Raw genomic sequence first — 22930 nt, forward strand, 5'->3', positions numbered from 1 at the left:
CATCTGAAAAAACAGCATACTGCAGCGAAGCTCTGCTTTTATGTAAACCCATTTTATTAGCAAGATCATTAAAATTCAAACTGTACTTAGGTTTATGCTCAACAAGTACAAATTCATTCGAGGATCACACTACATCTTACAAAACTGTTTTTCAAGAGAAATACCTAGTGATAATGCTGAAATTTAAGGCTGTTAATAAGAGACTATTAAATTGGCCTGGATCAGCTCCATGTTTGGGCTCAAATAATTTAAGTTAATTGAAGTATTTTGGAATTTGCATTTTTCTTAACCAAAGACGATTATAAAACATAAGGGAAGTTTTTACATAACCTCTTTTTTAACCATCTTTCAAATTTAAGTGATAATAAAACCAGACAATTGATGCATTAACTGGTTATGACAGTATGTCACTTCCTAACATCAATCTATTTTTATGCCATGTTGTTTGACTGCCTAAGGCTACCACTGCTGCTTTGGCATTTCTATTGACATCTTATGAACTGTAAAAATTGGCTGGCAGAGTGTAAGCAAAACAGTGCGAGAAGATAGTGAGTAAAAACACTGTTCAGTTTCAGACAGTTACATCAGTAGTTGTTTAGGCTAATCATTTATACGTCTAAGCCTCTCCCCAGCATTCCACCCTAGACACAAATGAGAAATCCTAACTTAACATAACAGAATGTCCTCAACAGTCTATTTTTCCTACTTTAAAAAAAACCATAGAATTGTAATTCTGATGTAGGAAAACCCCATGTTTTAGAAAGCCACTATTGTGTGCACTAGTGCATTAGTGAAGCTCATCTCCTATCATCACACTTATCACTGGTTTGCATCTTGAGCAGTCCTGAAATTAAACTGAAGCATTTGACATGTTCCAGGAACCCATCTAACTTGCTGCACTGCTAAAAAGCATTCAGTTCACCAGACCAGTTCTAGTCTGGTTGGCCCTCTCACCAAATACATACAGTGATTATTAGCTCCTCAATACCAGCTGTCTGCATCTATATATGTGCTCCCACTGCACACACCTTCACCGATGCTGAAAAGAACTTAACCTTATCTTGAAATTCAAACACAGTCATGTAACCTGATGAGTTAAAACTTTCATCAAATTTAACTGCTGTTTGTATATAAACTTCTGAATTTGACAGTAATAATTATAGAAGTGTTTGATGGTGTCTGTGCATACATGTGAAATATTTCTCCCACAGAAAAGAAAATAGCTACTAGCTTATGCTCCCGCTAATGAGCCACCAGTATTTATGCATTAGCTTTCTTCGTAATTTATGTATGTTCCAGATAGAAAAGGGCCTAAAAGATGGACAGGAAGATCAGAATTCAAAAATACTTCAGTGACTTGAAAGGAGTGCTGAAATTCATTAAGAAGATTTAACTAGATAATAGGAACATCATATCCTTCAGGATATCACACATTAATAGACACATACGAAATGAAAGTAGGCCAGCAGAGAAACACAAACTGTCCAGAAACTAAGATTCAGAATGTTAATTTCAAATAAAAAAGAAAACAAATTTTATCTCTGGAATTAAAAGGTTCTATTAGTACTGATCAATACTAAAAGGACTGCATTATGTTTGAGATTAAAAGACTTTTTCCATTTCACAGGCTGCTCTCAAAACTGCAAGAACAAAATTTTGTGTGACACATTTTAAGAGCAAAGTGGTAAAAGTGTAGCAGAAAAATGTACAAGGCAGGTAGAAAATCCACCCATGAAGGCTGAGCCATTTGGTTTATTTAATCTAGGGGGAAAAAAACCATTGGGCTGGTAAGGATGGATTTCTGTAAATTTGAAAAGGGGAAAAATAGTCAAAGAAGCTGCTGTAATGAAGATACTGTTCAGCTGGTCCCAATTCCTTGGGTATTTGCTAAGTTATAAATGTCTGGCCTTAAATGTATAATACAAAAAAACTTTATTGCATTCTTCTAATTTCACCTTCAAACAACATTACCCAGATCAATGATTCTGGCCCAAATGCAGTGATCTTTGTAGATGGCTGGATTCCTGACAAAGCCAAGTAACTGTTGTATGTTTGACTGTAGAATTTAACAATTAACATACATACCATTATAGCATAACTCTGTAGGCAAGTAGTACCAGAATACTAAAATCTAGCTTTGGCTATACATTGACATAGTTCATTAAAATGGTGATGGATTACCATATAATACCTGGAATTATGAAATTATTTATATTTTTATACTATTTGTATTTTCCATATATACATCTTATCTATAGAAAGTATACATTTTTAAATATACGCAATAAATTTTATATACAGATAGGAACAAAACCAAGCAGAGTATACTTTGTGAGTTAAAACTGCAAATGAGTCCACTTTAAAATTAAAATTTTGTGATAAAATACACAATGACTGGGCATAGCAAAGACTCATTGAGGATAAGATTACATATTAGGACAAAATGGTACGTACATTAAGCCAGACAGTGACTAACTTACAGTGAAGGTTTTTTTCATGTTTACTGTCAGCTATGAGTTTTTCATACTACTCAGATGAGTCACAGCAATATGAGTAACATACCAACATGTCTTGGAAACAGTAGCTCAGAACAACAAAACCATAGGAGGTCAACAGCATACACAAGTGGAGTGAAGATTTGAGACCATTCAAATTTATATTTAGTAGAATAGCCACAGCAATTACTAGGTAAAAATATTATATTATTCTATGCATCCAGAATGTAATTACTGCTTTATAACTTTGGAAGTACAGTTTGAGCCACCATTGGTTATATTTAAAAGAAGACTACTTTGTACATGCTAGTCTTAAGAGAAGCCTACTGAAACTGGACTCTGGATTTAGACACATTTGTTACACTGAATGCCTCTAAGCAACATGTTCTGCTCCTATCTGCTACATCATCATGAGGTTTCAGGTTTTCCCACAGTGGTTTATCTACTTGGAAAAATGTTACAGTCAGACAGTATATTCAGTCTAATATACCTGGGTTTTGCAAAAGACAGCTGAGACTCTAAAATGATAGACTATGAATCGGGGACACAATCCGTGAAAGCCTCTATGGCCATATCCACATCCAACCCACTCAATCCATATCATCCTAGTAAGTCAGCAGCATGGTCAAAAGCTAACAGATATACAGAGCAGAACAGCAGAGCTTCACTAAATAACAACAATTAGTTTTGAACAGACTGAAAACATAATTTTCCATATCACTGTATTACTGATGCTGTTCCATTGCTAAGTTTATATCTAAAATAAATTGCTTAATTTTTGTCCTTTAAGAAGTACCTTTCTTTTTGAAAACAAACAAACAAACAAACAAATTCCTACAACATCTGTGGATTTTTTTTGTCTTGTTATTAAAATACCCTTTTAGTTTTACAAAGGTATGAAGGATCTCTCAGAAGCTCCCAGTGGGATAAACCTCCTATAACAGAGGATTATAAATATATACTTCAAATCACAAAGGTATTTTCCACTAGGTAAATGCGATTGCACAGTTTCTTCTAGTTTTCAATGACTTATCACTTACTACTTCTCATGGAGGTGGGGAAAACCCCAAAGAAGTAACCATGATGTTTTGATACTAATCAGCAGAAGTGGGGAAACTTCAAGGTGCTTGCCTTATGTAGGTAGCCATATAAATTAAGATGGGTAATCCTACTCATTTTACTGGAGCTGAAGGCATATACCAAACTTGTGAAATGCTGTGACAATTCAAAGTGTCACTAACCATTTAGTGGAGGTCAAATCCTCAAACAATTTTCAAGTCAGAATATAAATTAGCTTAAATAGGGTGGCTTGAAAGGAATATAGATCGAGGCAGTACTTTACAAAAGTTTTTGCCCACAAAAATCCAGCCTCACTTACTAGGTGACAAGAAGCAGAGGAGGAGTGTGTTCTGATTCAATGCAGGTAAAATTTCCAAGTCTGCTGCTGCTGCAGTTCAGAACTAAACATACCTTTCCACAGCCTGTGCATCACCAGACTGGGAATGCTAATTTCCTGAAACAGAAAACTTAGACCGCCTAAGGTGGGTGGTCTTGTTGGGCAAAAACAATCCACATTCTGCAGATAAAGAGCAAAGAACTTATAACAGTAATGACTTAGCCAGTAAGCAGTACTAGCAAAAACTTGACCAATGAAATTCAAGTTCAATATCATGTATAAATATCATGTATAAAGCATACTTTGCACAGTAATAATGAGTGCTGTGCAGACCTGAACACAACTAGTTAACACTTCTCTTAAAGGGAAGTAGCAATGAAAAAGGAGTTACAGCACCTAGGCATACAAGCTTCATATAAAGTATCTGCTTTACTGTATCATTCCTGCAGATGAACTAGTAACTCCTGTTGACTTCTGATCACCATTACTATTAAAAAAAAAAAAATTAAAACTATTTAACTTCTACATAAAACCCTGGAGTCTAGTTCAGTACTAATTCAGTAATTTTTACAGGATGATTATGTTCCTTCTCCTTAAAAAAAGGGAGGTGAAGGGAACAGATCTCACCTTAAAAATCTAGTCCAGTTTCATGTAAAGAAGCCTGGACGTAACACAACTCAGATATCCTGAAAATAATACAAAACTTGGTGTCTATAATGATCGTCGTCAGGAAATTTGGAGTTAATTACATTACCTGTTTCCATGTGATAAAACCATTTTGCTTACCCTGACCAAAGAACTAGAACAGTGGGATTTGCAGCCTTTGAAGGAAATACATGGGGTAGTCGGGAGCAACTGCTTAGACTTGTTCAGATGTTTTCTTTTAAATATAATAATATTCTTAGCAAGAGAATAATAGATTTTCCATATTATTTTATGTGAAATATGCTATTAGAAATTTTCAAAGGTCCTTTCCCTGTCCATAGTACAAATACCCCAGATAGCAAGTAGCTCTTCAAAACTGGACCACAAAATGCAACAATTTATAAACAACTTAAGTTCATATTAATTATAATTCCAAGACAGGATGCAAACATCCTCAGCCCTTAGCACATCAATCTTACTCACACTCCTCTTTCACAAAGGCGGAACTGAGACTATACTAACTCGTGGTAGAAGAACAGAGTGCAAAAAGGAAATAACACCATCTCGCCAAGCTCCAGGCTTTCACTTTTAACCACTGGAATGAAAAACACAGAATTTTTCCAACCACAAGGCAGACAATACAGCACAATTTGCAACTTCTAATCTGTTCTCATAACTGCATTTACAGTTCAAACAAAAATAGGAAGAGTTTTTAAAACAAATGCACTAAGTTATACACTTATAAAGCACATATTCCAGAGAGATGAATATAAGAACAAATGTCCGATATTAAACTGAGTAGTATAATTCCCTTATGCAGGGGGATTCTCACTTAGAATCAAAATCAGGTTGTGAACCACAGTCTCCATCTTCAAATATCATATTTAATTTTATTAAGTTGCTTTTCACAAACTCATAATTTCCTCCCAGTCTTAAGTGCAATTTATGAAAACCGTTCTTCCATTTCTCTAAGTATTTTCCATTTTCAACCTTGGGTTTAACAAAACCCCCAAGTATTCTTCAAATATTCAACTACGGAATTACACAATTTCTCAAAACTATCTTTGAAAAAGAATATTTGGTTCATCTTTTAATTACAATAGGTGTATTTCTTAGTTTTCCACAGTTATGGGTGCTTAACATCTGATTTTTCATAGCAAAATTGACACTGTTTTAAGATCCATAGTTTCAAAGATGGACTTTTCACTACGAACCATGCATCTACAAGCCTAATCCAGCTCTTTAAGACAATTAGAGAATTTGGAAGCATTCACATTTTGAAGTTTCCAGACCTTCACAAAAAGGAAACCTAGCTATGCATTAGACTTTTCTAGCAGAATAAAGGGCTTTTTTGCAACACATTTTGGAATCTCAGTGAAAAGAGCAGCATTCTGTCAATGGTTGATGTCTGATAGACACAAGGCAATGACCCAAAGAAGAGACTTCAGGATGAAGTTCAGTTCCTTAGTGAATGCTATGCATCTACACATGTTCTGAACCAATCCAGACAATGCAGCACTTACAGATTTGCTATTATTGCATTAGAAGATAAATGTATTTGTTACTGTGATTTTGTTCTCAGTACTCACATGAATCTTACACATTACCACTGAGCGGTCAATCTCACAAGGACTGCCTTTAACAGCCAACATGCCTACTTCAAATGTTATCATGCATGTTTGTCCTTCTCCTATCAAATGGTTTCCCACATCTTCTCTTGAGTATTCACTCTTTCACTCAAGAGTGGCTCAAAAATGTCAACCGGACTCCTGGTAATCTTACTCAATTCTTTGTAACTTATCTGCAACCATAATTTAAACCTTATTTTATCCCCCAAATTCTCCTCTACTATGTTATTTCTTGGCTGCTACTGGTTGCAGGATCCATCCTCAGTCATAGGAAATCAGTTTTAATTTTCAGGTGTGCTGCCCTATCTCTATCAGAAAGGTGTACAACCACATCCTTCTATCAGTCCATCAATTTGGGTAAGGCTCACACTGAAGCTCCAATGTCTCCTGCCTCACTGACTGCAACACATGTTTCCCTTGCATTGATAAATGGAACACTGGTCCAACCACAACCACTCACCATCCTACAATGAACACCTCTTCCCTAACTCCCTGACCACCTCCCATGAGTCCTCTCAGCTTCTTTCCACAGGTTTCTCTTTTACCCAAAAAAATGTTACTTGCTGTCTTTCTGAACATCTTTCATGGCTTCCTTCTTCAGCTTACACCCTGATCCTGCAGTAAGTTTTTAATTCTTGCCTCGTCAGCTCACAATGACAGCTTCCAATATATCTGTTGTATTCTCAGCGCGTACCTGTCACATGTCCATGATTTGGAACAAGCACATCAAAAATCATCAACACAGACATATTCCAGAAATGGACCCTTTAAATCATCTTCACTATGAAAACTGCAGTCAAAGTTGACAATTCCTATTCTTTTAGTTTCCAAAACATTGCATATAATGTGCATTGATACAGTCCTCCATCCTCACCATACTCAATCAGTTTACATCAAAGTCTGGCATTTTACATTTTTTATTTCAATTCTGCAGAGCAGGAACCAAATATTTAGCTCTAGTTATGCAACTTAACCCATTGGGAGATACTTCCACCGTCTAAGCAGTAAAATACTACAAAAATTCAGCCAGCAGGACAGGTATGCAAACTTCAGCATAACCCTGCATTCACATACTTGCATGTCATTATTTGATACCTTCCTTTCCCATTGCATGTAGACTTCAAGTACACTTCTGTGATATTAAGCAATTTCATTAGCGTCCCAGCCAATGTCTGACAGTAAATATGAAACATTTTACCTGTACAATCACATCACTTGTTCTATGACACCATTTGAGCTCTTACCTTAGTAAAATTATTCAAGTGACCTAGTTTTCTCATATTTGACACGCCTTGTAATTTGGCCACATTTTGGAGAATCTCTCTCATATTATCACAAGGGTCTGCAAAAGAAAACAGTGTATTAGGAGATACAGTAAAAAAAAAAAAAAGAACAAAAATCTAAACATTCATTCAACATGAAGTTTTGTAAATATAATAGTTACTCTCCTCATCTCAGTTAGGGATGAAGAGCACTTTTGCTCCAAGAAGCATCAATCTGATTTATGCTAGGGACAGAAACCAGGCATACCTGAGTTCTGTCGAAAAAATGCTAAAGGCCATGGAAGAGAGACACTCTAATGCAGATTTTAATCAGTATCTTAGATTTGCAGTTGACAGAGAAATCCATTTAGCTTCTGAAATGCCAATCCCTACATCTTGTAACTGAACAACTTTACCCTTAATCCCCTTGTAATTTAAAGACAAAGTAAGTTGAAAGACAGATGTAAAAATACAGCATGGTACTGGCACACCACATTATTCCTTTTTTCCTCCAGACAAAGGGTTGGTGGGATTTTGGAAAGATGGGACCTCTTTTGTTCTCTCCACATTAATTGCTTTCCATAATGATGCTAAACTTTAAATAGCCTTTCCAATGAAATGGGAAGTGAATTACAAGGTAAAGAAAAGACTTAATCTCTTCTCCTTTTTTCCTAATGGTCCACCATCCCAACAAAAACAGACAAACAAAAAAACCCCACCCACAACAACAAAACCCCACAAACCAGTATTCACACACCAACTGATGACCCTCCATTCTGCTGGAAAACAGAAAACAAATACCATGAAGAGAAGAGACACTCCTGTCCCACTTCTAGGATTAAGGATGAAGTTGAGGCAGAGCGGAACAAGCAGCACAGAGTGAGGCTGGGCCTAGGGAGGTACTGCAACAGACACTGCAGTAAGATCTGTACCTAGTGGTACTGTGGCAGTGCAGTTTTTAAAGGGACATATTTGACACAGGATTCTCATGGAGCATTAGATTAGACACTGAGCTTAGGTATTACAACAATACTATCAGCAGTTTTAGATAAATGAAAAACCCAGGCTATCCTGAAGATGCAAACCATTGAAAGTAATATATTACCAAAAAGAAGAAATAACTGCATTACATAAAATGAAGTCTTTAGAAAAAGCAGCAAAGAGAGAGCTTTTATGTGTGGTGTCCCACACTTCAGTAAGAAAAACTTGCCTCCTACTGCAGAATGGAAGAGCTACAGCTGAGTTTGTGGCATATACATAGTCTTTTACCTTCTTGTTCCTCCTCAAAGTATGTTTGTGTATTTTTCATTATGCAAAGGAAATCAAGCACTGGAGATATAAAGAAAGCATCATCTTCACTACCTCTCTACAAACCATGCTTTTACATCACTTCCTGTAGTTTAAAAACTTAAACCAACAAATTTAGAAAAGCAAACATAAGTAGCAATCTTATCAGGATATATCCAGAATGTGTTTGGCAAGATGAGACTTCTACTTGCATCATGATCAGGAATCAAGACATTATTTAAAATTATGACACCTACAGGTAGGCACCCCAATTAATGTGTACAAACCTGTTAACCCACTGTAGTCAATGAAGATTTTGTCTATCAGCCAATGAAATCAAATGCCATTAGCTTGATTAGCTGCTAGATGCCTACTCAAGGGTAAGGTAATCAGTTGTATTGACTATGGTGTTTACAACGAAACTTTAGCACATGTAGAGACATGCTGCTGTTACACCATATAATTGTGATAATTTTCAAACAAAGGATCAGTGAGATTTTGGGCAGACATGGTAAGTTCTTAAATATAAATATGGGCATCAATTTCTATTAGCACCCGCTTGATGTGAAAGATCCTTTTCCACAAACCTAATCACAGCATATGCAAAGTCAACCATCAGATACACGAGTACAGACACAGCCATCTTGCACTGCTGAGCAGTATGCACAGCAAAACCAGATACCTAATAACTTTGAATTTAAATTGGAATATGTGCATGGACCTCTTTGAATACCTAGGAAAAAAGAAAAAAAATCTTTGATATGATCACAGAAATGAAGAGACAGTGAGAATCTTACTGGATCTACCCCAGGTTTAGGATTCCTCTGCACAAGTTGCTTTTCCAGGGCTTAACTCAGTTTAAGAGGTTTGCAACAGCGCAAGCTATAAAATCATGGAATGGTTTGGATTGGAAAGGACCTTAAAGATCACCTAGCTCCAACCCCCTTGCCATGGGCAGGGAATCTTTCACAGACCAGGTTGCTCAGACCCCTATCTAACCTGACTTGAACACTTTAAAGGATGAGGCACACTGAAAAAAAGTAGCTGGGATTAGTTATGGCACTACAAATAATTTATATCATATAGCCCCTTAATTTCAAGGGAACATAACAGGAGAGGATAGTAACTTCCTCATAATCTGGTTTCTTTGAAAATACAGTTTGGCTCATATCTATGCTTTGGCCTGCCTTGAGTAACGTGTGGGAATTTCCCTGGCTCACATCACTTTTGGACCTATAGAATTCCCCGTTATGCCACAAGAAAGACCCCAGGTGAGCAGTCTTAGAGCAATGTAACTTTCCAAAATGACTGCAAGTATGTTTTAATTTTGAAAGTTAAAGATGCATATGGCTACATATGCATGGTAAAACCCTACGAATACTTGGCAACGGGACATTCCTATTCGGCTATCTGATAAAGCTGGCATTAACTCAGAAGTGTGCGAGCTGCCCTGTGGCAAAAGCCAGTCAATTTGGATGTGAAGAAATAAGGGCACAATGATACTACCATTTCCCATATTAACAGTTATGTAGCAATGACAGATCTGTATAATAAGGATGCCTAAATAAAATGTATACTAAAAATATTTTCCTCCATTTTTGCATGAGAAACTGCAGTTATGGCAACTTTTCCCTCACCCTGTCCTCTTTCTAGTGAGGAAAAAATTATTTTTAGAGACTAAAAAGTTTGAGGAAAGACATGATTGTGGCCCTTAGCAGGGCAGTGAGGTATTTCCCAGAAGCTTCATTAGCAGATAAGTAATTTGAAGCAAACTGGCAACTCTGGAACAAAAGCTACAAACTGTGAGGAAACTGAGAACATGACAGACATTTCCACAACTGAATTGATAATACAAATAGAGCAAGTTAGCTGTCTCACACTTCAATCCGATCAAAACCATTGCTGCTGCAGAAAAACAAGACAGTAAAGAAATAAAGACCCTCTCTCATAGCATATTACCTCAGAAGGAACTAAAATAACAGAAGTCTTTTTAGTCAAATATTGTCAGGTGAAGGAAGTCTTGTTCTAAACTTCAGAAGAACCCTCTCACAAAAAGTATCCCATTAAATATTTAACAAAATAACTGTGACATACTAACTTCAAGGAAAGACTGGCTATCTTGTTTTTCCTTCCTCTGAAAATGCATATATTACAAAGAAGTAGAAAATTTATATTACTTACTCAAGAGTGACTCACTTTCAGTAAAAGTAAAGCCAGTAAGGAAGGTAAGCAGGCCTAAAAAACTTCAGACCACAAATGTAGAAGAATTTAAAACAACCAACATGACATCAAAAATGGCGATTCAGTCTTTTGCTAGGCTGTCCCTCACATTGAAATGGGCTTGGAAATAGACTAAATACATTCTGGAATCTAAAAACTAAGCTATCTGACTTTCTCATTATCACAGATCAGATCCGGCACTATCTATGTTCCTGTCACAAAATCTTACAAAGGCACTATAAAATACCAAATAATGCAGAAATAGAAAAAAGCATAGCACAAAATCAGAGACTAATCTTCCAAAGAAGTATCACAGCCTTAACATTTCATTGTCAAGCTTAACAGTTCATCTTGACACAGAATTTTTGTTGTTGTTTGGTTTTCTGTTTGTTTGGGGTAGGTTTTTTTTTTATTTTGGGGGGGTTATCGGGGGAGAAGAAGGGGCTGTTGTCAGTGTTTCACAGATTCACAGAATACTCTGGATTGGAAGGGACCCATGAGAATCCCTGACTCTAACTCTTCAGTAAATGGCTCATAGGGATTGAACTCACAACCTTGGTGTTATTAGCAGCATGCTCTAACCAACTGAGCTAACTGGTGTTGAACGTGTTGTTTTAAGGACCCCAGTTCATATCACTGCTGCAGGGATTTCTTAGCTCTTACTCTCTAGCTCATCAGAAGTTTCTGGTTTATATCTGAAAAAAAAAGCAAGAAGAGCAGCTACTTGTTACTATTTTAAGACCCCTCAAAAGTCTATGCTTTCCTGACTCACTTCATTTATTACTGAGATGCTGACTTGTATTGGGAAAAATTTCTTCACCAAAAGGGTTGTCGAGCATTGGAACAAGCTGCCCAGAGAAGCAGTTGAGTCACCATCCCTGGAGGTAATTAAAAGATGCATACACATGGCACTCAGGGACACAGTTTAGTGGTGAACTTGGCAATGTCAGGTTTACAGTTGGACTCAGTGATCAAGGGTCTGTTCCAACCAAAATGACTCTATGATCTCCAGCTGGCCCACAGCAACAACCAAATATCTTCACATTCTTTCCCATGGTGCTTCTGAGAGTGGAGCTGTGCAAAATGACTAAACTATCTTCCAGCTTTCTTCTGCCAAAAGATGAACAACCCCTTCCCTTCCTTCCCTTCTCTCTCCTGTCCCACTATCATCCTTTACACTACTTCAGCACTCATCTTCAAATTCACAATAAAATCATCCTGCCAAGTATCTCAGTAGAATCCTTTTTTGTTCTTCTGACTATGTTAGTTCTCTACTGAGTTACTGACTCAAACGGAATATTAAATTCTTACAAAATCCACTCCAAAGTAGCTGTGCCACTGAGCCACTCACAGGTAGAACAGTGGAAGCAAGGCATACCTGTTCCACATGACACTCAGTAGAAAAAAGTCATCTTTTTATTTACCTATACTTTACACCTGGTAAGTTGTCCCAAATACTGTACACAAACCCAATTCACTCAAATGTCATCTACAAACTTGATACATATAAAAATTGCAAGTCAGCCCACTAGTGTCTAGCAGCAACAGCTTAGCTTGCTAATCATTACTCTCATTTTCTGTCAGTCTGCTTTTCGTTGGACAGCAAAAACTGCGAGGTAGCAGTAGTTGCTCTGTTTACTTCTGTTACACTAAACACAATTTGTCACCCACAATTCTCTGCACTAACACACTGTACTTGCAATTATAATCTTTAGCATAGAGCAAGCCCGTGTTTTTAAAACTCCGGCCTCAAGAACTATATGAATCTCTATGCCTAAATGTATGTCACAGATGCATGTATATTTAAAACCTCCCATGTTGTGTTGCTGTTTGTTTTTAAACTCTCATGACCTCTTAAGGCTTAGCTCATTTTTTCACCCCTTCAGGACTGTGACATTGTTTTTCCCCAGTGAGAACCATGATGCATTCTGACAGATCCCATTCTCCAGAGAGAAAGAATACCACAGAAGTCCAGCTACACAAAACAGCTAGCACTCCATCTAATGCAGGGATGAAACAGGACCAGCAATAGCTATATTAGCACAAGTGACGGCTCCTTTTGCCTGACAGATTTAGTAGCATTGTTTGACCACGTTCAGTATGCTAGCAGCATGCCAATTCGCTGTTCTGTTATGCACATGTGAATGAAAAAGAAAGAAAAAAAAAAGAATGGTAGGCTTTAGCAGACAAATAATTCAGTAACTCCGAAGTCAGGCATGAGTCAAACTGAGGAGTGTGTATTATATGCATCACTTGGTAGGTGCTGAAACAGTACACAGTACTGTACACAGTAGCCAATGTATATACAGTAACACTCAAGTGAGAGACTGCACTAGCAGCTGATGTCACACCTACTAGAATCACAAGGCCCCAAAAGTGAAATAAAAGATTAAATAATCCTAAATACTTCCTTTAAAGAAGGAAGGTGTACTTACCTACAGTCAAGCATCTCACCATTGACTAAGAACATGAGAAGTATCTTCCTCTTACTGAAAGAATCACAGTAATGATTGGATAATGGATAATCCTGGTGAACTTCCTATACACTCCTACATTTATCAGATATTTTTAGAGTGTAAAAGCCATGCAACTGCATATAGTTAAGCTGTTCTTAGTAGCTTGTTAAAGTACAAGCTGCCAAAATGAAGGAAGTTGAGTGAAATACACCAACTAGAAACATTAATGCACTGTTCTCCACTTCCACTGAAACAGCAATGAGTTATCAGTTATTAAAAGCAGTGAAACATTAGAAATTAGTTACTTAGAGGTGCCTATGTAAGACTATATGATAAGTAATCAGCCTCCCAAAACACATTTTAATCAAGACCTTTAATGAAATGAGATATCAATGATAAGTCATATCCTACCATTACCGACTTGTTGCAAAAAAAAAAAAAAAAAAAAAAAATCAGGACAACTATGTAATCTTTATGATATTAAAGTATTCTTAATTTACATCTAATTCAAAAGGTGGAAACTGCACAGAAAACCTGAGAATATGAAAGATGAGAAAGCTATATTAAGAAGGCAAACTCTGCGACACAGATCACTCCTGTATTATTTATATTAACACATCAACTCTATTTTGCCAGATTCCAAAAAATTAGTGCATGAACACTTTACATTCAACCTGTAATTTTCAAAAACACAGTAATACATGTTTAGACTGAAGGCATGTCTCAATTTATAGTGTAAAAACATAAAAACCTGTCTGTTTGTAGTATCAAGTTAATGTAGTTATGTTGAAAAATGTACCGAATACTAGCCAGATAGATATCCTCTATGACCACACTTAAAATTCTGCTACCACACTTGAAGCCGTAAGGTGGGAAATACTTTTCACTTTTCACTGGTATAATGTGATGTAAAAACTTTTGCCAAATAAGACTTGAAAATTTTAGATTAAAAAAATCCACATGTGTATCAAGCTTTAACAGTTGAGAATAACCCCTTAGAAAGTACCTATGACTAAAGAGTGATTTCTGCAGAATGCACCTAGAAATTTATTTAGTTTGATTCCCATAGTTTCATGGGGGAACCATACTTTATTTTGAATATAGGTAAATTCCAGTAACTCATGTTTGTGAAAACAGAAAGCAAAGAAAAACTAAGAACTCAGACTATTTTCACCCTTGTTGCTTAAGAAAGCTATGAATATATGAAACTGGCTCACTAATACGGAAAAAAGCACACATCCTCTCTTTCATGGCAGTCAGAAAAGAAACTAACAAAACTACTTGTCTTCCTACATCACTGAAGTAGAAATTAACCATCACATATACAAAAATGCCTGTGAACAAGAAAGCAGTGGAAAAGACAGCATATTCAAGGTAGGATTCAGGTATTACTAGAACCTCAGATAAATAGAAAATCATGCATCAGGATTACTTAGGCATCTAATCCTTCATATTTAATTCTCTACATCTAGACTTGCACACAAGTGCTTCTGAAAACAAGTAAGTAAAATTTAAATGTCTACTGTGATTGTACAGATTTCTCTTCTGCAGATGTGCATAAAATGTTGTAAATTAAAGGATTTTTTTTTTTAATTTCAATATTCCTAAGTACAGATAAAGGTGGCAGGAAATAAACAGTCTGGTGTTGCAGTCAGCTTGAAGAGCAGTTCCAAAATGGACCACTGTCCAAAATGCTGTCTTGTATTATTTCTAACCAAGACACTGAGATTATATGTGTAGAAAAGCCATTCTTACACCCACACCTTGGAATTACGTTAATTATTCCCAATGTGTGATCTTGTATGTCAGCTTTGTAAACAGCATTGCATTACTGCTAAAACTTCTAGAAAATTGGTTTCATAGTTGAAATGTTAACAGCTTTTCCAGGATATAAAGAGAAAACTGAAGGACCATTCCAAAGGATAACTACAATGGTGATTTGAAAATTAATTACATACAGTTTTTGATAAACAAACTATTCTTTAAATGCTTTATAGCAATACAAAATCTAGAGTCCTGCACAGCTTCCTCAAAGACCAATTATGAAAACAGTATTAAATAATATTAGTTGGGACTATGTAAGGTACCAAAGCATGTTTAAAAAACTGTTATTTAAAATAAACTTGTCTATTCCTAGAGAGAAAATGCTTAATTTAGTCCTCCATTTAAATTTACAGTTATTCCCCAACTCCTAGGTAGACATAATGTTGATGCCAAGAATCATAGCAGTAAGTCTTGATATACAGAGTCTTTGGGAATTACAAACTTCTTCCCAGTTCTTCCACCTCTCCCCCACAAAAAATCCCACCAGAATGTCATCTCTCTGCTATACAAGATACGCAACTGTAACTATTGCGTATTATCATGACTAAAACCAAACCGGAATCCTAGTCTCTTAAAATTTCTATCATGATCACTTAACAATACACAAATATAAATAATTCTGGAATACAGTTAAATTCAGGAAGAACTTCGTCTCAACTTTCTAAAGCTCAGATGTTTAAAAGAAAAAAGAGAAAGGAAAAAAAGAAGACAAAAAACACAAAGAGTCAACATGCTGGAGGCTGGGGAACATTCCGTAACTGTGTGACTATGCATTTGTTTGCCCTGTTGTTCTGCTCTCTTCTCTGCAACAATTATCAACTACTGCCAAGGTTGGAGTGACCCAGTACAACTGTTCTTATACTCAAGAGCCAGTAAAAGCGTTTCCCAGATTTACAAAATTGCTTATGTCGGTACACAAATCAAATTAATATTTCCCAGAACATCAGTGATGAATTTGAATGGTGAATGTAAGTTTATTGTAATGCTTTACAAAATTATCTTCAGCTCTTCCTACTCATTTCCCTCTTTTCTGCCACCATTTTTAGAAGTAGAAATATCATGATGGTCATAATTTTCAGTTGTTTTAACAAAACACAATGCCTTTCTGACATCTTGCAACTAATGTTTGGAGAGTAGACCAGGCAAATCTGCTTTCAAAACCACTTGAGAATTTTGACCACGTATTTCTCTGAATACTATCAAACTGAAATATAATCATAGGACTATTTTCTCAATTAGCATTCTGATTCTTCTCTGCATCAGTTTAATTTGTTCAAGAACCTGAAAACATAAATGCTACATGGCTCTTACTAACAACTCTAAGGTGTCAGGAAGTAGTCACTGTCCCCAGAAACACCCTGTTACATGTAAGTCCATCAACATTAGCAGATGTAGAATCACCCAGTTTGCCAATCAAGACATGAAGGGCAATTTGGCACAACATGGAAACACCACTGTAATAACATACTCAAATTCAAACATTAAAACAGGGACACAACTAGAAACTACAAGTAATTCACAAACTGCTAAAGGACTGCAACACCATACATTTAAACTGTGGCAAATGTGATGTGCTGTATTCCCCATCCTAAAATGCTATAACCAGAAGATTTCAAAATAGCGCTGTCTGATGGTAGTTGTGGACTTCATTCCCTCGTACTAAGGAACAGGACAGGTCCTTGTGTCACACAGGTAATACAGTCACGTTGCTGTGACCATTAAAGACTTCTACTCTTTCTCCTGAAAAAGGACAGGAAATGTCATATTTATAGATTTCACATGATCTAAATACAATTCGCTGAAGACAGAGGACACCGAATCTATTGGTCAATCTCAATTTAGAAAAACCTATTCCACTGCAGTAACAGGCTAAGCTAAAAACTGAGCTGCTAACACCACGTTTATGGAAACAGCAAGATTTTTTCTATTTCACTTTTTGTACTTCATGAAAAAAACCCCAGAAGTCTACCCACGACACACACATATGGTTTGCATAAAGGAGATGAACACATTCTAAATTCTCTAGATATGAGGTTGCTCAAACTAAATTCTGACTTCACTGATGCTCAGGAGGTAACAAAGGAGTAAGATTACTTACAGATTTAATAATTTGTTTTTAAAGAAGTAATTTCTAGGCAACAGCTGTTCTTGAAAGTCATCTATTTTTATAAAGTAATTATTTTTAAATATATGTATTTATTTATAGTCTATGTACACTTCATGCAGGAAACCAATCTTCTATGCAGCTAAAAAAAACCCAAACAAAATCCCTGTGTTGCACCATACATCTTTACATGAAGAGATTAATGAAATTACTCTTTGTTACTCTTAAAATTATTGTGCATTTTTCCATAAATCAAGGCCATATTGTTTTGCTTTAAATACCTTAACTCTCTGAATAAGCATCTCTACCAATCATTCTGTAGTCTTAAATCAACAGAGGTAGTTAATTTCACAATGAAAACTTATGCAAATAGGGCACAGAGATGTACTTACTTCATTTCAGCCAAATGACTGGTAACTCATAGGAGTCAATTCAAAGATGGGCAAGTAACAATCATCTTTACCATTTTGCCATCCTTTTTGTCTTGGACTTAAATGGTTACTGAAAGTATCATTTATAAACAGCATGAAATTATGTTCTCTAACCATTTTCCAACTGAAACAGAATTAAAAATTTTCGTTTTGCATCTCTGACAATTAAGCATATTTCTAGTAAACAAGCAAATAAATAAAATACATTAACTTAAAACTGTATTTCTGAAATTATGTAGGAGCAACCACCTGAGTGAATGCTCACATGCACCCAAAACCATAGCAGTAAATAGTAGTTCAACTAAAATGAGCTTAGGGAAGTCTAGTGAAGAACAAAACCAGTACATTTAGAGAAAAAAGTCTCCCTTTTAGGAAAATGTCCATAAAGGCTATCACTCAGATTGATTTATTAATGAACAACATTGATTCAAAGGCTATTGCTGGACAGGTAGAATTTAGGTGAAGAGACTTCCACACTATATTTATTTACCCAAACCCATGCAGTCCACCACTGACACCTAGAAAGCTTTCAAATACATGCTAACAGCAAAATTCAGTCAAATAACTAAATAATACAACTGTAAGTAATTTTTTTTTGTTCTTTGGGATTGGGTTTTGTGTTTGTTTTTTTTTTTTTACTACATTTTCTCATTTATGCATCTTTACCAGTGCACCTCCTTTATATCAGATGCAAAGATTTGATGAATACACTTTTCACTAACCATATCCTGAAGTTTTGCTTCTGAAATTTTCCATCACCACACCAGATGACAGGCAAATGAAAAAAGATAATTTCTGCAGTATATACGAATATACCAACATTACAGACTCTTAAACTAGAATAGATACATTTTGTTACGACAGTTACAAGTGCTCCAGTTACAAATTTTACAAATATCAGCTAGCACTTATGTAGCAGTGTTACGTCTCCTACCCTTCTGTATCGGAAGTACTCACTGCTCAGTGTGTGAATTCACCTGCACTATTGTAGAAGCATCTGCCTACCTGCAGGCAGGTAAAACACTTCCAAAGAAAAGCAAACTTCTTACTTTATCTGATCTTTTGTGTAGTTATCCAAGCCTCAAGACACATGCTCTTGTCTTAGCTGCAAGAAGGTAGCTGGTGTTAAAAGTAGATTACTCGCGCCATTTACTATTTTAAAAAAGAAACCTTGGGAGGAGTTTCTATTATTATAAAAGTTAAGAAAAACTTATCTGACTTTTCAGTTCATTCCCCAAGTCAGTCATCATTCCAAAATCAGTTCTCAAGCTGTCCTGTAAAGCTCTTGAACATTGCTCTCGAGCATCTGCTGCAGTGTCTGAGTTTGTATAGCTATAAGAGTAGGAAAACTGCAATTTTAACTACGACTATTTCACTTCTTCCCACTTTAAAGAAACATAACAATACCTGATGTTAAGCATCTCTTCTATGTTATTAGGGTATAAATCCTGAGATTGCTAGGTAACTGCTTAAGTATACATGAAGGCCATCAGCTTGGGCAAGCAATGCGTTTCTTTCTGGACAGGAGATGACTGACATAGCTTCATTGTTTACTGTATTTATGATGAGGAGTGTGTGACTTTACACAACCTCTACAATAGATAGGCTCTAACAGAAAAAAATGCTGAAAGTAAGCATTGCTCTAATATCTAAGTGGGATACTGGGAAGCAACAGAAAAAAACCTGAATAACATTTATGACAAACACTTGAACATATGAAGAAGGCAGCAGGAGATTTTGATACTTCAGCACTTGGGGAGGAAGGAAGCATGTTGAAGAATGTCATGAAAACAGAGCATTGCTTAAACGCCTAAGAAGGTATTTGGATCAGTATATCGACACCGATCCAAATCACAGAAAAATCTCTTTTGTAACAGAAAGTACAAGATCTTAGAACAGTCATTTTACTCTCTGACCACAGCAGCAAGAACAAAGAACCCACATACAAAAACAAATTTAGAGATGCTGTACACAAAAACTTTAAAGACAGCTATGAGTGCAGATCTTCAAAGACATGGTAGTACCCAATTCCTAGAGAAATATTAACAATAGATAAGCAAGTCATAAGGTTTTGAAGTGCTCTTCTGCTAAAACTTCTCCTTCATTAAAAATGTTGTTCCTGTTTTCAAGAAATGGAAAGTGAAAATATTTTAAGCACACACCATCTTAGCAGTTCTGAGAAGTCTTAAGATTATAAAAGCAGGGCTTAGGAAGCAAACCCAAAGGTACAAAAGTGTTATTAATCTAACCAGGACAATGCACTATACAATTCCAAAACAACGGTCAATGAAAGCACAAGTGCAAGCACAAGTGCAGACAGGAAAGTTTAAGTGTATGACTTAATTCTGAAGTGCATGTATTCAGCACCTAACTCTCTTACTTTTAAAACCTATCAAAAGCTTACACATTGCCAAAAAAGTTAGCAGGCCACCATCATTGATCACTTTCCCTTTGTTCTCCCTATATAACAAAAAACTTCAACATACAAAAATAATGCAGTAGAACATTTCTCATTAAGCAAAGTTAAGAGGTCTCTTCAACAGTTTTTGCCCCTTTGTCACATACTTTGTCTCTCAGGACACTGAATAAAAAATGTTACTAATTACCTTCTTACTACTCTTACAGTTTCTGTTACAGATTCACAAACAAGGGAGCAAAAAACAACTGCTCTGTGCGACCTGCTGAAGCTCAACATCCTGCTACAGCTACCCATGAAAATTATGTCATACTGCAAAGTAAGGGTGAAAGGTGCCCACACATTTTGATTATTTGGCTGTTTTAAAAATACTGCTTCTGCAGCATGGTGGAACTCCACTTCTCGATGTTTTCAAGCTAGGCCACATTTTCCATGAATATGCAAAGAACCACCTAAAGGCTTTCTGTATCAGACTTAAGAGTGGAAGAACTGCCTCTGAGGCATCAAAAAGTATGCACCAGCTGCCATCTCTGCAGTGGTTCCCTACTGCCATGCTGCAAGCACTCCAAAAAGGTTTTTTTTTCCTTCCCCCACTACTTGAGCTTTCAGTATCAGATGTGTGCTCTGTTCCTCCCTGCTTCTTCCACACTGATGAAGGAAGCTGGAAACAGTATGGTCATCAAATCTCAAGCTGATTTTGGAAACAAAATTCATCCAGCCTTCTTTAACTATCCCACAAATAACCCTTAAAAATGCCCAACATTTCTGTGGGCTGTAAACTGCAAATAGCATCCCAAGATGTTTGCCCTGCATGCAATGCATTACAATTTGCCGTGTGGGAACATGGAATAAAATACTACATGGTTTAAAATTATTCAAGCACATTAAGAAAAGTAACACAGTTTAGACCTGATGAATTTAAATGGAACTCCTCTATATTTTATTATTACCTACATGACATGGGGAAATGAAGGCTAAAAAGGAAAAGGGTATTTTCTCAGACAACACTAGTCAATTTTGTGATATCGGTCTCAGGAAGAAAAAAAACCAACCAGTTTTCTCAGCTGCTTTATGTCCTGTGTTACAGTCAGAAGACTCAACACTTAAACAAATAGAGAGAATTGGCTGCACAAGTTGATAAACCAAAGTAGTATCTTGTAATACATGTTTTTGAATAATAAATGAAAGTACTAATGCTTGAGATAGGGACATTTCAGTTGATTAAAGAGTACAGTATCAGAAAGTGAAGACTGTTACCCTCAAAAAGGAGGAAATGAACACATACGGACATGAACAGCACTCTACTCAACTTCAGTATTCAGCTGCCATTCCTGCACTGGTAAGCAAACAAGCTCTGAAAAGTTCCTAATAGCCAGTGCAACCTCTGAGCTACAGGATTCCAAGAAAACAGGGATCCCTTGAAGGAAGATGAGCCTGACTACAGAAAATGCACCATGAGACTGCTCTCAACTAGCCAAGTTCCAAGCTACTTAGGTCTTCAAGACCCAAGGACAACAGCCAACAACCAAAATTCCAACAAAAGAAGAGGTGCTGGTCACCCAGCAGGATAAGGTGATCCAGTTACAGACCTGAGCAAAGAAGCACAGAATGGTTTGGGCTGAGAGGGACCTTTCAAGGTCACCTAGTCCAAGCTCCCTGCAAAAACTTATGAGCAAATGAAGTGTGGATTACACAGGCCTTTAGGAGTGCCCAGAGCTCTGGGAGGTATATATGCTTCTGTGACTCAGCTCTGAATGCCTGTAAAGCAGTCAGAAACAAAGAAAAGGCGTATAATATTTGTATTATGGTTATATATGCAACCGTGGCCAGAGTCAGTGGAAAAATTCCTAGCAAATGCACTAATCTGGTCGATACCTTCAATTGTCCTTTTCGGCCTTCAGAAGTTATGAGCTTGATTTCAGTAGTCTAATTAAACCAATCTCTCTCATCCCATTGCTAATTCCTTCCAGATGACTCCAATGGGAGTTATACTGGTGGCAAGTCTGTCCTCCGTTTCCTTTTCTGTTCTATTCTGAGCAGGTAATATTACACAAGGCCAAAACATGAGCGCTCTAAATCCCAGTTATTAATTGCAATTTTGTAATCAACAGAATACATGACATATGATCTTAAGTAGTCAAAAGCAATGAGTCTGCCCTGTATCTGCACCATTTTTTCTTACTATACCAGCCTTATACACAAAAATGCTTATCTTGGGGACAATTCTTCCAGAGTTGATCAGCATTTCAGCAAAGTGGTTTTCTTAAAAAATGATTTATCGGAATCCCCTTAGAAGATGGGTAGGGCTGAGTAGGACAGCAGCCATGGTGAAAATTTGTAAAAAAGCTTGGAGTCCTCTGGGAAAACATGAGCAACCCTGTAACTACAGGACGGGAGAAAAGAGCAAACCAAACACATACAGAGAAATGTAGACCACTCTGCAAGCAGCAAGGCACTCCTCAAGCCTTACTGCTCAAAAAGCCAGGAAGAAGCTGAACTCAAACCAGCACAGCCAGGAATGCTCTCCCCACATTTATTATTTGTTTTGAAATTCTTAATAACAGCACTGGCCTCTTGCATGGAAAGTGTAAACAGTATACAGTCCACAGGTATAGACGAGTAAAGGTCTAACCTGTATGCTAAGTCATGCCATTACTAACAGGAACCTATTCAAAATAAGGCAGTGCCAATATAATTTCTCGTTTTTGTAACAAAGAGGCCCCTGTAACTAGAAGCATATGGCTACGCTCTGTTTATGGTGATTCT

General features: G+C 36.6%; 1 protein-coding gene across 3 annotated transcripts in view; it reads right to left on the reverse strand.

Moving 5' to 3' along the window:
• Positions 1–22930, reverse strand: part of RICTOR (RPTOR independent companion of MTOR complex 2) — a 77335-nt gene that overhangs the window by 51928 nt on the left and 2477 nt on the right. For all 3 annotated transcript variants that reach the window (XM_069000823.1, XM_069000822.1, XM_069000824.1), the window contains exon 3: positions 7409–7506. In XM_069000823.1, coding sequence (XP_068856924.1) covers positions 7409–7506 — 98 coding nt within the window. The remainder of the gene's footprint in view (positions 1–7408; positions 7507–22930) is intronic.

This window comes from Aphelocoma coerulescens (assembly GCF_041296385.1).
Source record: "Aphelocoma coerulescens isolate FSJ_1873_10779 chromosome Z unlocalized genomic scaffold, UR_Acoe_1.0 ChrZ, whole genome shotgun sequence".
NCBI classification, from domain to species: Eukaryota; Metazoa; Chordata; class Aves; order Passeriformes; family Corvidae; genus Aphelocoma; species Aphelocoma coerulescens.